General features: G+C 46.3%; 1 protein-coding gene across 1 annotated transcript in view; it reads left to right on the top strand.

Moving 5' to 3' along the window:
* Positions 1-1,675: 1,675 nt before the first annotated feature.
* Mbtps1 (membrane bound transcription factor peptidase, site 1) overlaps positions 1,676-16,314 on the top strand; it is a 49,195-nt gene continuing 34,556 nt past the window's right edge. Inside the window, 4 exon segments of the mRNA XM_032887358.1 lie at positions 1,676-1,828; positions 11,569-11,983; positions 11,986-12,051; positions 12,933-13,190. Coding sequence (XP_032743249.1) covers positions 11,890-11,983; positions 11,986-12,051; positions 12,933-13,190 — 418 coding nt within the window. The 5' untranslated portion in view covers positions 1,676-1,828; positions 11,569-11,889.

The raw sequence follows: 16,314 nt of genomic DNA, 5'->3' as shown, positions 1-16,314 counted from the left end.
GGACTTAGTGAGGACCAGGATGCAGTGGTGGTGGGACCCAGTACCCCTTTGAACTTTCTAACAGAGGCATGTTCTTTGATATGGGAATGTTCCTGATGGCCAGCTGTGAGCCAGGAGTGTCCCCTTTTGTTATGACAATCTTATCGGACAAATTTTAGCAGAGACATTCAGAAAACCCGAACTTTAATTAGGTTCAAGGTACAGTTGTCATTTTCCTACACTACTCAGCCTTGAGCACTCCTTTAGCTAAGGTCTACTGTATGTAACTTAGTATTTGTTAAGCAGGCGTAATGGGTCTTTATGACATCAACTTATTGTTCCTAGTTTCTCCTGAGCCAGCAAGAGGCTTCTAATTACTGGGCTTCGGGCAGCTGAAGGACAGAAGACCTTGGGAGAGTGGTGAATTAGCTGGGAGACAGTAGGCCAAGAGCAAGACAGAAGTCATGGGGCAGAGAGTGGGCAAGCAGTGGGGTCTCCACACAGCATCTCCCACATGATAAGACATCCATGGGGTTCTGGAACCTGGGAACAAATACGGTATATCCTTTTCAGCGCATGGGACTACATCTACATACCATGTATCTGTCACAAAACTGCCCTTTTAAAACCTTCTGTGTATGTCTGCATAGGAGGGCAGGTGCCCACAGAGGCCAAAACAGCAGATCCCTCTGGAGCTGAAGTTACAGTGAGCTGCCTAATATGGCTTCTGGGATCTAAACTTGGCTCCCCCACAATAGTGTCCCCTCTTACATGCACTCATGGCTGAGTCATCTTTCTAGCTTCCATTTACCTTTTCTGACTGAACACCAGAGGAACAACGAAACAGGAGTTCTGCACAAGGTCTCCTCTACACTCTGACCCAAACCCGGGGTCCAGATACCCTTTCTTGAGTTTGCTCAGCTGGAGGTCTTAGTGAAAAACCCGATTTCTATGCTAGGCTTGGTAGCCAAGGCCCATCTCCCGAGCTTGTGAGCCTAGGACTCTAGGTTTGTCTCCTCAGTCCTATGTGGCTCAGTCAACCCAAGCTGCTTGCTGCCCACATTCAGGTTGTGCCAGGGCCAAGTGTGTTTCAGCCCGGTAGTAAGGCTGAGAATGGGCCCATCCTACTGGTGTCTAAATCGCCAGTGCGTTTAACTGGACGAATTTCACATTGATCTTTGTTCCAAACGATAACTATTCCGTGTTACAAACGCCCTTCCTGTTTCTCAGGGTGTAGATGCATCCTCCTGGGTAATAAACTGGACCATCTGAGGCCCTCTCGGCAGCTGGGGCCATGGGAGTAGTTTAGGAGAACACAAAGATTTGGCGCATTAGGAAGCCCTCTCGACAGTAGTGAGGGTTATATCAGGAGGGTGCATAGGCCCAGGCCATTGGAGGTCATCAGCAGATGGGGCCATTGGGGTAGTTCAGGAGAACGCATAGATTGGATAGGAGGAGCCTTCCTACTTCGGCCGTGCAAAGTTGTATGTTACTTTTCCGAGTTTCCAGGTCAGTAAGCCCGGAAAACCCCAGGAAATCCGTATTTCCTAGATATACCTAGAAAGCGCGATCTAGCCCCGCCCCGCCCCTCACGGCCCCGGCCCCGCCCCAAGGCCATAGATGTCGCGAGATCTCTGTACTGCTTCTCGCCTGGGTGCCGGGGCCGTCAGGAGCGCGCACGTAGGTCACGGGCGCGCGGAGCACGCCGGACCGTCGCTCCCTTTCCCCTCAGCGGCGTGGTCTCGCGAGATTTGCGAGTAAACATCCCCCGAATGGATACCCGAGGCGTGTTCGCGGCGGAGCCGCCGTTCTCCCGGGTCCGCCGATCCCGAGCCTGAGGCGGACGCAGGTACGTCAGCCGGCGGCGGGCGAGAGCCGGCTGCGCCCTAGGCCCAGCCGCTTGCTGCACGCACAGGGGCCGCCGGCGACCGCAGCTGCTTCCCCAGAAATTGGCCCGGAGCAGCGGCGCGGCCTGGCCTGCGCCTGCGCGCCGCGGTGCGCACGCGCCGTTCGCCTCCGCAGGGCCCTGCGTTCGCGAGCTGCGGGGAACGGGCCTGCAGGTCCGTGCATAACGCGGCTGGGATTTGCCTTTACTGTAGTCGTTTTCGAGTGGCGCTTTGAAGGGACGGGAGGAGCAGTTGAAGAGTTGGTTTTGGGGCCAGCCTCACTAACCTCTAGGTTTGGAAGCGAATAAAGAGCCGGAAAGAGAAAAGCATTAAAATCTGCAAAAGTAGTGGGGAAAAAAGTTAATATTTGAGACAAGGTCTGATTAGCTCAAGCTGGCTTTGAACTCCTGATCCTCCTGTCTCCACCTGGTGCTGGGATTAATTAAAAACGTACAGCACCACACCACTTACCGTTATTTTTTTAAACGTAAGAACTTGACTTTTATGAAATGTCCGCATCACAGGGTCACTTGTATTAAGTGTTACCGCCCTGTGACTGTCAGGTTGCCGAGCAGTTCGGTCGGCACCACAACTCACTTAGCGAACCAATCCCAAGACTTCCGATACCCTCTGTGATTAGTAGCGGTTTTTAGTACCAATGGACTTGTCTCCTTAGGATTGCCTTTTAGGAATAGTCACTCAGGAGTGGCCTTCGGTGTCCTTTTTTCTAGAATTCATCTATGCTGCAGCATAAATCAGTTTCTTTTATGCTTACAGCATTAATCAGTATTTAATCTTTTTTTATGGCTGGATGATATTCCATTGTATAATAGCCCACATTTACCCCTATTCGTGTGGAATGCCTTTTGCCAAGAAGGTTTTTATCTTGCAGACACATTTGACCACAGAGCTGGGTTTTGTGGGCTCTTTGTTTTGGGGGGGACTGGGGGCGAGGTGGCTACCTGAACCTGCACTTTTTGCCCATTAGGACTCTCCTGCAGCCTTGAAACATCCCATATAAACAACAGTTTGCCGTTGCTATTTTAAAAGTGATGGAGTGTTGGCAGGCCTCCCTCTCCCCCACTCAGTGGGAATGAAGGATCCTGTTTTCTAGTCAGATCTTTTTCATTCTTGGTGCTGTCATATGCTTCATTCTGATTCTGTTCTCTGTCTGATGGTAGGCAGTCCTTGGACTAGGAAGACCAAAGTATACATGTGTGCACTTGTGTGTGCAGGCCAGAGCTCTGCAGGTGCACACTCCACCTTATTTTTTTGAGACAGGGACTCAGTGAGTCTGGAGTGTTCTGATTGAGCTAGACTAAAGGGCCGCTGTTCTTTCTGTGTGTGTGATCAGGCCCCATGGACCATCTTTCCAGCTCCTCTAAGGAGTCTTTTTAGTGGTTTCTTTTGAGGAGAAAGTTTTATATTATTAGCAACTCTTTTTTCCCCCCTTAAAGTGATTTATTTATTTTTTTATTTCATGTGCATTGGTGTTTTGACTGCCCGTATCTGTATGTGAAAGTGTTGGATCCCCTGGAACCAGAGTTACAGTTTTAAGCTACCACATGGGTGCAAGGAATCGAACCCCGGTCTTCTGGAAGAGCAGCCAGTGTTCTTAACTACTGAGCCATGTCACCAGCCCCTTATTAACAACTCTTGATTGCTTTGGGGGTGATGTAGATGGGATCAGAACCCACCTGGTGGTCTGAAGTGCTCAGGAGTCCATTTGGTATTATAGGAGGGGACAAATGATTTTCCTGGTGGTGCAGTCTGTTTTGACGTGTTTGTGAATCCACGTCTGTATGATGTGTAGGTGCACACTAGTGGAGGTCAGAGGACAACTGTGGAGTTGGTTCTCTTGTCTTACCTTTCTGAGGGTTCCAGGGGTCAGACTCAGGTCATCAGGTTACCCATGGAACGGTCTGACTGGTTCTCTAGACCATTTTATTGACTACTCTTACGTATATGAGAGTCTGGCCCGCATATGTCTGCATACCTCTTCCCTGAGAAGGCCAGAGCATGTGGGTATGGCAATAGAACTCTGGTCCTCTGGAAAACCAGTCAGTGATCTTAACCACTGAGTCATTGTTCCTATTAATCTTGACAGTATTTTCCCCTCCTAAGGAAATGAATTTCAGCTAAAACGAGGAAAGTAAGTTTTGTGGCCCAGTCTGTGGTTCTGGTACCTGTTAGATGTGCAGAGACTAGGAGCCAAGAGCAAACTCTGCACTTCTCTGTTCACACAGCACTAAACAGTGTTGGCTCATTGAGGCTTCCATATGCACCTTTATTTTAAGAGTGTATCTTCTGGCACTGCTTAATTGTTAGCCTGTTAAACAGTGGGAATCCAGCCAAGTATGTGAGTTTCAAAAGAGATCATTTTCCAGCCAACTTTTAATTAAGTTGAATGGTGCCCTTTCATGGTTTAAACAGCCTTCACTAGAGTTATTTCAGTAAACTCGTTCATGAAGAGGCAGGGCATGGTGGCATAATTAGATGACTGTGATATGGGTCATTTCCTCTCACCTGAATTAGATTTTAAAATTATATTCAAGCAAATAACTTTAGATAAATTTAAATTATACTCAGAAGTGTAATCTTGGGAGTGTTCTCTAACAATGTGCACATTGTAAAAAGAATTTCAGAGCTGAAAGGAGTAGTAGTTGCCCCTTGCTGCTCACTCTCCTCTCACATACTGCACTCCATTGCATCTATCCTTGATGTGCAGGTGTCTTTCTTTCCCAGGCAGTATTTGAAGTCAGGCTCATCTTGAGTCCACCCATATGAGCAGTGCAGTCACACTCGGGAAGCCACGGGTGGAAAGGCTTTCTTTAGGGTATGGGTTTTTTTTTTTTAGCATTATTTATTTTATGTCTATGAGCACACTGTCACTGTCTTTGGACACACCAGAAGAGGACATCAGATCCCATTACAGATGGTTGTGAGCCACCATGTGTTTGCTGGGAATTGAACTCAGGCCTCTGGAAGAGCAGCCAGTGCTCTTAACCGCTGAGCCATCTCTCCAGCCCTAGGGTATGCTTTTCATAGAAGATAACCAGGTCTTCTACAGGGATGCCTGGGAATTAAGTCTCATCACTACTTGGTGAACTCAGGGGCAGCCTCAAGAGGTCCTGCAAGTAGAACGGCGTCCCTGCTGGAAGGAGCCATGAGGAGCTCCAGGTTCTCCTGTAGCTGGGAAGGTCACTGTGGACAGATGTGTGGGGACAACTTGGAGAGGAGTAGCTTAAGACCACTCCACACCAAAGTAAGGAAGTCTGACACGGTTGGTTTTTGTCATTGAGACAGGGTCTCACTCTGTAGCTCTGATTGTCCTAGAACTCACTCTGTAGACCAGGCTGGCCTTGAACTCTCAAGAGATCCTCCTGCCTCTGCCTCTTGAATGCTGGGTTTAAAGGTGCGCACCATCACCCTCGGCTCACAGTTGAAGTTTTGTGCTTCTGCCTTACCAGGAAATGTAGCTCCTCATTTAAAATTTATTTTAAAGGATATATTTAAAATAATAAGCAATATGATTTGTCTAATTATAAAAACAATAACTGCTCTTTGTAAACTACGAAGACGTAATAAAGTGGAAAAGAACAAGTCGCCTGCTGCAGCACTTTACTGCTTTATTAGTTGCCTTTCCTTAGGTATTTTTTCCAGTGTACATACATACAGTAAAAAACTTTTATAAATTAACCTTTATCTTGCTTAAATGTCTGTGTGTTCATGATGTGCTTACCGGTGTCCACAGAGGGAAGCAGAGAGTGATGAATCCCCTTGAACTGGAGTTACAGTTGGTTGTGAACCACCATGTGGGTGCAGAGAATCAAACCTGTGTCCTCTGCAAGAACAGCAAGTGCTCTTAATCACTGAGCCAGCTCTCCAACCCAGTGGATGCAGTTTTAAAGGTCAAAGTTTGCTAGCACTTAGAAGGTGGAAGCAGGTGGATCTGAGTTTGAGGCCATCCTGGATCCTGGTTATCCAGGATGATCCTTGAGAACCAGGATAGCCAGGACTATGTAGCAAGACTCTGTCTCACAGAGGGGAAGGTATATGTGCAAAATCTGGACCATTCTGTACATGAATTGATTTCTTTAATACTTCATTAGCTCCTTGTCCTATTACTAGCTCCAACCACTTAATCATTCTAGAGGTCAGAAGTCCAAAGTGAGTCTCTAGAGTCAGTGTTGACAGCTGGTTCCTTCTGGAGGCTCTCAGGAGGGATCCGGTTCCTTCTGTTTATAGAAGCCACCTATATTCCTTGGCCTTGATTTCTAACAAAGCCACACCCTGGCTTTCCTTGTCCTACTTCTGAACCATTCACTTAGCTGTACCGAGACCTTAGAGTGACTTGAGAGTGGAGGAAGGCTTCCCCAGCTTAGGGTGCTCATACCCTGCTGAGTTTTGGTATATAGTCACATCCACAGGTTCTGGGGGTCAGGATGTGGACATCTGTGGGGGACCATGGTTCAGTCTTGTTCAAGACATTCTAGTTCAAAAAGTTGCTGCAGGGCACTGTGTAGTGCAAACAAACCATAATCTTTCCTCCATCCATGGTCAGTTCCCTATTGCATGCTTACGTAGTCTCGTTCTTCCCCACTGCCTGCGGTCCTGCACACCCTGGGAGAGACAGTGTGCTTGCAGGTTCACGCGTGTTGGGCTGAGTTCCGAGGGGTATTTTTAAAATATCAGGCTCCTTTCCTCTGAAGAATGTGACTCAGACACTGGGGTTCCCAGACAGCTTTCCCACTTAGCGACAGGGTGTAGGTGCAGCAAGAGCATCCCTCATTTAGGCCTGTTTTCTCACCTGAAAGTGTGAGTTATCACAAGACAGTGAATTAGAATCCTGCCTGCTACCAAGTAATGCTATATAAGTTCTAAGTTTTTATTCCTGGTGAGGGATCTTTTATTTACAGTTCTAAGTGTTTTAGTGCATGTTGACAATTGAGATTTAAAAAATTAAGAACACAAGAATACTTACTAGATTTGTTGAATTATTTAATATGAGTTGTATTCTGGGTGCTTCACCTTTTTTCCCAGAAAGTTTTTTGTTTGTTTACAATATAAATAGTAAAAGCATTAAAGCGGGGTTGGGGATTTAGCTCAGTGGTAGAGCGCTTGCCTAGCAAGCGCAAGGCCCTGGGTTCGGTCCCCAGCTCCGAAAAAAAGAAAAAAGAAAAAAAAAAAGCATTAAAGCTAATTTGAACAGAATATTTTAACTGAAGCCTTTCAGAAAACATGACTGCCTGGAGAATGGGAGCTAGAGTGCCCCCACCCAGTATCCCAACCCCACATCCACATATTTCAGCCCATTGCAGATTGAAACTATGTGGGGGTGTAAGAGCACAAACCCACTGTAACTCCAGTACCAGGGGATCCTGCGCCCTCTTCAGACCTCTGTGGGCATCACACTGTGGTACGTGCGCATAAAACACTCATGCACAAGGTAAAACTTTTTTTTTTTTTTTTTTTTTTCTTTTTTTTTCCGGGCTGGGGACCGAACCCAGGGCCTTGCGCTTCCTAGGCAAGCACTCTACCACTGAGCTAAATCCCAACCCCAAGATAAAACTTTTAAAAACCAGACTGTTCAGCATGTGTAGGTACGAAGCATGCCTTGTTTTCTGGACAATATAGCCTTACCAATTAGCATTTACATTTTTAGGCATTATAATAATCTGGTATAAATTACAGTATATGAGTAGATGCACACAGTGTCTATGGAAGTGCTCTGCCATTTTATGTGAAGGATTTCCATATTCTTAAACTATAGGGGTTTTGGGATTGGAACCGGTCACCAGTAGATCCCCATGGCCAGCCACACTCCCATTTCATTTTAGTCAGTGCTGTCCACTGGCATATCTATTTACTAGATACTAGTGAGTATCTGGTGAGTGGGAAGTCGCTTCATGAAATGGCCCTTGGGGTTCATCTGATGCCTCCTTATAATTTGTCTGCTGGAAGGAATGAAGTCACTCTTCCCCTTTGTAAATATGTATTTTAATGGGGGTTGTTTTGAAACTGTAAACAGCAGAAATTTCCTTAAGCTTCCACTTTATTTGTGTTGTCTGTTTTCCCACTTTGAATTTTCAGAGAGTTGTAATCTGTTACTCATTATATATTGTGAAGCTAGATTGTCCCAGATTTGACTAGGGAGAATCCCTCCACCCTGCCTTCTGGCAGCATATAGCATATCCCCTTTTTCTCAGCGAGCACTGCCTCATTGTCTGCTACAGGGCCCCAGAGTCATTTCATCTAGCCCGACCTGCCCTTGAGTTACTCTTCAAGGAGCCCAACTTCTTTTCCTAGAGAATGGTACTGAGCCATCTGGGCACATGGTAGAACTCCTTCCTGGGGTACAGTGCATGGCACTGCTGCTGTGTCCTCGTGGTAGATGAGGTGTGTATTCAGATGTGCACTTGCTTATTTCTGCATCTCTCTAGGTACATCTGAAAACCCGGAGTTTGTACCAGCATTTCGGTTTCAGCTCACTATTGAATGGCTTGTTTTATTGATAGCCTTCTCATACACTCTCTTACCTTCTGGACTCCATTCTCACTGGGTCTCTGTGGCCTTGTTCTCAGCATGCTAACTCAGAAAGGGAAGGACAAGTTAGTTGTTTTCTCTCTCTCTGTGTGAGCCTGTGTACATGTACCTGTCTGTGTAACTAATGTCTGTTGTGGCACTCCTGCTTGTCACTGGCTAATGAGCAAGTCTTGTAGCTCATGTATACTGATTGGGGTCGTGTCTTGGGCACCATGGGTTGTTGATACAGGTAGATGTGTGTTAGAGCCCTGAAGTGCAGTCTGTTCTTTAAAAGCTGCACTGGACATGTCTGTGGGTCAGGATCTCTCTAAACACACAGGAAGGCCCAAGAGCACAGGGTTTAATGGTAAGTGCTTGGCTTCCTGCACCCCGGCCCTATGCACTCTCCTCTGAAAATTGAGTAGTGAATTAGAAGCCAGAAAGGAAAATGATTTGAGCCTTCTTCCAGGATTGGGAACCTGTAGAGGCCTCAGGCTGTCATTTCCACCACAGGCTGTCACTGCAATGTCTTCCAAGAGCCTGGACTTCTCACCCTGGAGGACAGTAGACAGGGTGCCTATCTCTGAACAGCAGGGTTGCTTGAGTTTTCTGTCATTTCCAGCCTTCTCATTTATCCCAGGAGACTTTTGTACTTGAAGCGGCTTCCTTTTATCCTTACTTTCCTTCTACCACTGGTGGGTTTGGAGAGCTGGTTCCTGGAGTAGACAGGGCTTGGTAGAGTGCAGTCAGACCAGGGCCGCCTGTTCACTTAGTGTAACCTTTTTCTGGAAGGAATCAGTGACATTTTTTATGAAATTCAAAACCACGTCTTTACTCTGTGTATGAGGGGGTACTAGTGTGGAGGTCAGAGGGGCATCCATGGGGAGTCAGTTGCCTTCTACCATGTAGACTCCAGGGATGGAGTCGGGTGGTCAGGCTCGGCAGCAAGTGCCCTTATCTGCTGAGGCATCTCCCTCTCCCTCCAAAAACTAAGCCATTAGATTCATCCAGTAGCCAGACTCTCCTTGTGGAAGTTTGATTTCCCTTTTCTTTTGGTATCTCCTGTTCTTTGTCATCTTCCCCAAAGAAGAGGTGCTGGGTGGCCCAAGATTACATAGTTTCCACCATGTGGGTGTGAGTGTGGGTGTTCCCCTGAGCCAGCCTCCATATTCTTCTCCATCCCTGTTAGAGGCAGAGTTACCCTGTAACTTTGATTCCTCACCTGCATTCTCCCAGGTCTGGTTATCAGAAGTTTGTTGACTCCACCTACTGATCCGCAAGGTCTAAGTCAGCATCTTCTCTCCCTGGGTAATTTAACCCATGGTCTTCCATAGCCCTGTCCCCTGTCCCCTGTACTCATTGCTCCTAGAAGGCTGTTGTGCCTTCTCATCCCTTTCAGAGTAAGACCTGAGTTCCTATGTGATATACAGAGCTGTCCCTGGACTGTCCCCAGTTCTTTATCTCCTCTCCCTTCCCCTTCTGCATTTTGCTCAGCCACACCAGCCTCTTTGCTTTTCTTCTCACTCCAAACTACTTCCTTTAACGTTCCACTTAAAAGTCCTTTCTCCAGGGCTTCTGTGGCACCGTGGCTGACAGGCAGCCCTCTCAGCTGTCCTGCTCCCATCCTTCCTTTGTTCCCAAGCATAGCACTCACCATCAGCTAAGCTGCACTTCCTTGCTTGTTTCTTCTGTATCTCCCCACACTGGAAGAGAAGCTGAGGTCAGAGGTTTCTGCCCTGGTTTGTCCAGTACCCCGAGCTCCAGCTGTACAGTGCAGAGCCATGAGCAGGTCCTCAGCAGCCTTGTTCTCTGGCGTTTCATGCTCACTTCCCTTGGCTGCTGACGTCTGCATTCTAGAATGCCCTGCTCCAGCCTGGTACCTGCTAAAACTCTCTCCTCCACGCCATCTTTCGCCCTCCTCCTCACACTGATCCTTAGGTGTATTCTGTGTTCTCCTGGTCCCCAGATGCACCACTTCTCTCTCCATTGTACCTTCTGTGCAGCTAAACTTCTTGTCACTCCTGAAGGGACTTTAACTCAGCTTAGGTGGCCTCTACTCTGACATCGTCCTTTCCTACATTTGGCCTGGTGGTTGGTTTGTGGTTGGTCTCCTTTGCTTCCTCACACATAGAGCACTGTGTCCCTGACTCTCTCCCTCCCCACATCCCCCTTTACAGCACCTGGCCTTGTCTCATTAGGTAAGCACTCAATAAAATGGCCTGCCACAGTGAGTGATGATGGCATTGTGTCCTGTGGTGTTGAGTTTTTGTGCCCTAATTCCCAGAACCAACTGGAGAAGAGTGGTTACCTATGGGTTTCTTTGTGTAGTCATAGCTGTCCTGGAACTTGCTCTGTAGATCACTCTAGCTTCAAATTCAGATGTCTTCTGCCTCTGCATCCAAGTGCTGGGATTATGCATATGCTATGAAGAAAGCTCAGCTGTTTATTTCCTGTGGAAAAGGTCATTTCATTCCTTTCCATTTCTTTGTTTCTTTGTTTGGGGCCTAATTTGTAAACATCAGCTATCTCTTCCACACAGAGTACATCATGTAGAAATTGACAATCTAGCTTCACAATATATAATGAGTAACAGATTACAACTCTCTGAAAATTCAAAGTGGGAAAACAGACAACACAAATAAAGTGGAAGCTTAAGGAAATTTCTGCTGTTTACAGTTTCAAAACAACGCCCATTAAAATACATATTTACAAAGGGGAAGAGTGACTTCATTCCTTCCAGCAGACAAATTATAAGGAGGCATCAGATGCTGTATAATCTACAGCAGAAAGTAAGGAGTATGCTTTTCTGTGAATAATTGTAGATGCTGACGGGCACCGGACGATAGAGAGCTGCAGATGACAGGAAGCCGTCAGTCTGAGGAAGATGTGAAGGGTAGAACATGAGGGTTGGCCTTTGCGGGGATAGGGGCTCGCCTGCTTCCTGTCAGCTCTCGTTCTTCACTTCTCTCTTATTTTTCCCTTTACTTCTTAGAGCTGTCAGACTGTTTCCATGAAAGCAGTGAGGAGTAAGGAAATATAAACAAAGTACTGGGGCGTCGTGTTGTGTCCACAGCTGTCTGAGAGAAAAGTCTGATCCTTCCATTTAAATGCAGCTGGAACTGCCACAGCTGGCTGGGTCGGGATGCTACTGATGTTCTGTGTGCTGTTTTTGTTTCAGATCGGCTCAGAGCGGTGGCTTGGGCTCCTGCTAGATTTGGGTCTGTGGTACAAATGGAGTTTAGGACTCAGTGGACTCGGCCCTAATGAGAGAAGCCCCTGTCCAAGATGGAGAAGAAGCGGAGAAAGAAATGAAAGCCTCTTTTTGGGCCAAGCCGTGGGTGACCATGGGACTGAGGTTTTCTTTACGTTGGACAAGTCTGTAGGATGGCTGATCAGTAAGGTTGCAGCTTTTAGCCAAAACAGAAATCCACTTCTGATCAAGGAAGAGCCTAGTGCAATTTGAATTTATGCAATTTTATGACCATAATCACTTAGGACCATGAAGCTCGTCAACATCTGGCTTCTTCTGCTGGTGGTTTTGCTCTGTGGGAAAAAGCATCTGGGTGACAGGCTGGGGAAGAAAGCTTTTGAAAAGGCCCATGCCCCAGCTGTTCCCACCTGACTTTGAAGGTGGAATTCTCCTCAACTGTGGTGGAATATGGTAAGGACTTTATTCACTGTTGGGCCTCCCATCTCACTGTTTTCAAACTTAGTATAAATACTGGCTTAGGCTGAGTGCATGCCATGTCGACATTAACCTTTGCCTAAGGCGTTTGCCCTGGATTAGAGCTGACTGCACCATTGTAGCGGAGGGAGCTGATGCAGGTGCTCAGCTGAGGTTTTGGAGGTCAGGCCTCGGGCAGACGGGCAGAGCAGGAAGTTTGTCTTGATCCGGAACTTTGTCTTCACCTTCCGTAGAGCAGACAGCTGCATATTCTCTGAATTCCTCTTCCTAGCAGGAAACTACATTTCTTTACTCTAGTTGAATTTTAGTAGATATGGAGGTTTTATCTTATTTTACCTTATTTATTCTTTTAAGTTTGCATGAATGTTTTGCCTGCATGCGGATCACATGAGAGCTTGGCACTTGGCCAGCGAAGGTTGTGGGACTAGAGTTGTAGGTGGTTGTGAGCTGCTCCATGGGGCCTGGAAACTGAACCCAGGACCTTCTCTAAGAGCAGTAAGCACTCAACCCCTAAGCCGTCTATCTCTCTAGCCCCTCTGGTTTGTGTGTGTTAAAATGTATTTTGATTATAGAGTTATCTTAATTACTGAGCCATCTCATCAGACCCACACTTACTTTTAAAGAATGCACAGGTATCTGGTTTTGAAGTGTATTTCGTGTGATTTGAAATGTGCCTGAGTCAGCTTTACCAGAGCTCTGCATGCCGCCGCCTGTGGCGTTTTACATTCCTTTCTTCTTGCTCTTACTTTGCTGTGGGCTTTGAGGTGCATGTTCTCTTGCCAAGAGAGATTCAGAGTAAGTGTAAGACACTCTCTTACGTGTATAAGTACTTATGCTTACTGTGGCATTGATTTCAGAATATATCGTGGCTTTCAACGGATACTTCACAGCCAAAGCTAGAAACTCATTTATTTCAAGTGCTCTAAAAAGCAGTGAAGTGGACAACTGGAGAATAATACCTCGGAACAACCCATCCAGTGACTACCCTAGTGATTTTGAGGTGATTCAGATAAAAGAGAAGCAGAAGGCGGGGCTGCTCACACTTGAAGATCACCCAAACATCAAGCGGGTGACACCCCAGCGGAAAGTCTTTCGTTCCCTGAAGTTTGCTGAATGTGAGTACGCTCAGCACAAGCCATACCAGTGCTTGGCTTACACCGCAGAGACACTGAGGTGATTTGGGGACACCTGCGTCCTTTTCACAGTTCTCCAGTGGAGAATGTTGTCTTGACAGGCAACGTCTTTGTTTTGTTTTCTGAGACAGGGTTTGCTGTAGCTCAGGCTTCAGATTCACGCTGAAGCTGAGGCTGGCCTTGAACTCCTGGCCTTCAGTGTGCTCCTGCCTCTACCTCCCACGTGCTGGGATTGCAGGCTTGAACTGCCATGCCCAGTGGACAGCATTCTCTTGAGAAAAGCAGCTTTATGCTGTTTTGGGAGGAACTCATCACTCCGGCCTTCAGGTTTCTGCCCTGTGTGGGTTCCTGTCCTGACTTCCCTCACTGTTTCCTGGAAGTGTAAGCTGACTGAGGCCTCTCCTCCCCAAGTTGCTTTGGTCATGGTGTTTCATCACAGCAGTAGTGACCTCAATCAGGGCATCATCTCTCTGCTATTTGCCGATGTCTTGCTGTTCCTCTTAACAGTTTCTTCTGTCCAAGCTGATGTTCCCCAGTTTTTTCAGTGGTTATTCACATGACACAGTCTGCCTCTCTCTGTTTTGATTTTCTTAGAGTGCTTTGTTCTGTTGTAGGTCCAGTAAAGCAGACCACTCCCATCATTGAAATATTCTCATTCGGAATTCTGGAATTGTCCCTTCTGTTGGTGTTAAGACTAGAGTCACCCTGGGGAGACTTGATGCACATAGATTACATTATGGAACCGACAGTCTCTTTTCTGGGACCCCTTTCTTTATGGGTTGGTCTGGGAGCCTTGAGAACGAGAGTCCTTTGCTTTAGAACAGTCCTGTTGGAGGAGTAAGTACAGGCTTGTTCTTATAACTGATTTGAGGCCTGACAAGGTGGCTCAGTGGAAAAGGTTCGTGCCATGTAGGTTGGGCAATCCGAGTTCAGCCCCTGGGACCCATGTAAGGAGAGAGCTGATACAAAACAGTTGCCCATGCTTCCACTTTAAAAATATGATTTGTGGGGTAGGGGATTTAGCTCAGTGGTAGAGGGCTTGCTAGGGAAGCCCAGCTCCGAAAAAAAAGAGAAGAAAAAAAAAATTATGATTTGTTTTTTCGGTTTAACATAGACCTTTAAAGGTAAAATGAAAACTCCTAATAGTATCTTACTTTCATTTCATTTTATTTTATGTATTTGTTTTGTTTTTGTCAAGACAGGCTTTGACAGGCTTTCTCTTTGTAGCCCTGGCTGTCCTGGAACTCACTCTGTAGACCAAATAGGCTTTGAGCTCAGAGCTCTGCCTGCCTTTGCCTCAAGAACTGAGGTTAAAGCTGTGACCACCACTCTAGCACCCTTTTACTTTTTGATTTTTTTTTTTTAAAACAATTATAATGAAAAGATTTTTTTTTTTTTTTTTTTTTTCGGAGCTGGGGACCGAACCCAGGGCCTTGCGCTTGCTAGGCAAACGCTCTACCACTGAGCTAAATCCCCAACCCCTATGAAAAGATTTTTTTTCTTTTCAGGTATTAAAATTCATCATTTTTTTCTCCATCTTTATTAAATTGGGTATTTCTTATTTACATTTTAAATGTCATTCCCTTTCCTGATTTTCAGGCCAACATCCCCCTAGTCCCTCCCCCTCCCCTTCTATGTGGGTGTTCCCCTCCCAACCCTCCCCCCATTACCACCCTCCCCACAAGAATCCCTTTCACTGGGGGTCCAGCCTTGGCAGGACCAAGGACTTCCCCTTCCACTGGTGCCCTTACTTGGCTATTCATTGCTACCTTTGCAGTTGGAGCCCAGGGCCAGTCCATGTTTAGTCTTTGGGTAGTGGCTTAGTCCTTGGAAGCTCTGGTTGGTTGGCATTGTTGTTCATATGGGGTCTCAAGCCCCTTCATCTCTTTCAGTCCTTTCTCTGATTCCTTCAACGGGGGTCCTGTTCTCAGTTCAGTGGTTTGCTGCTGGCATTCACCTATGTATTTGCCATATTCTGGCTATGTCTCTCAGGAGAGATCTACATCCGGTTCCTATCAGCCTGCATCTCTTTGCTTCATCCATCTTATCTAGTTTGGTGGCTGTATATGTATAGTCCATATGTGGGGCAGGCTCTGAATGGGTGTTCCTTCAGTCTCTGTTATAAACTTTGCCTCCCTCCTAAGGGTATTCTTGTTCCCCTTTTAAAGAAGGAGTGAAGCATCCGCATTTTGGTCATCCTTTTTGAGTTTCATGTGTTCTGTGCATCTAGGGTAATTCAAGCATTTGGGCTAATATCCACTTATCAACAATTGCATAACATGTGCGTTTTTCTGTGATTGGGTTACCTCACTCGGGATGATATTTTCTAGTTCCATTTGCCTATGAATTACATGAAGTCATTGTTTTTGATAGCTGAGTAATACTCCATTGTGTAGATGTACCACATTTCTTTATCCATTCTTCTGTTGAAGGACATCTGGGTTCTTTCCAGCTTCTGGATATTATAAATAAGGCTGCTATGAACATAGTGGAGCACATGTCTTTGTTATATGTTGGAGCATCTTTTGGGTATATGCCCAAGAGAGGTATAGCTGGGTCCTCAGGTAGTGCAATGTTCAATTTTCTGAGGAACCTCCAAACTGATTTCCAGAATGGTTGTACCAGTCTGCAATCCCACCAACAGTGGAGGAGTGTTCCTCTTTCTCCACATCCTCGCCAGCATCTGCTGTCACCGGAGTTTTTGATCTTAGCCATTCTGACTGGTGTGAGGTGGAATCTCAGAGTTGTTTTGATTTGCATTTCCCTTATGACTAAAGATGTTGAACATTTCTTTAGGTGTTTCTCAGCCATTCAGTATTCCTCAGCTGTGAATTCTTTGTTTAGCTCTGAACCCCATTTTTAAATAGGGTTATTTGTCTCCCTGCCGTCTAACTTCTTGAGTTCTTTGTATATTTTGGATATAAGGCCTCTATCTGTTGTAGGATTGGGAAAGATCTTTTCCCAATCTGTTGGTTGTCGTTTTGTCCTAACAACAGTGTCCTTTGCCTTACAGAAGCTTTGCAGTTTTATGAGATCCCATTTGTCGATTCTTGTTCTTAGAGCATAAACCATTGGTGTTTTGTTCAGGAAATTTTCTCCAGTGCCC

This window comes from Rattus rattus, chromosome 17, assembly GCF_011064425.1.
Source record: "Rattus rattus isolate New Zealand chromosome 17, Rrattus_CSIRO_v1, whole genome shotgun sequence".
NCBI classification, from domain to species: Eukaryota; Metazoa; Chordata; class Mammalia; order Rodentia; family Muridae; genus Rattus; species Rattus rattus.
The sequence above is the reverse complement of the archived record's forward strand: the minus strand, read 5'-3'. Positions and strand labels throughout refer to the sequence as shown.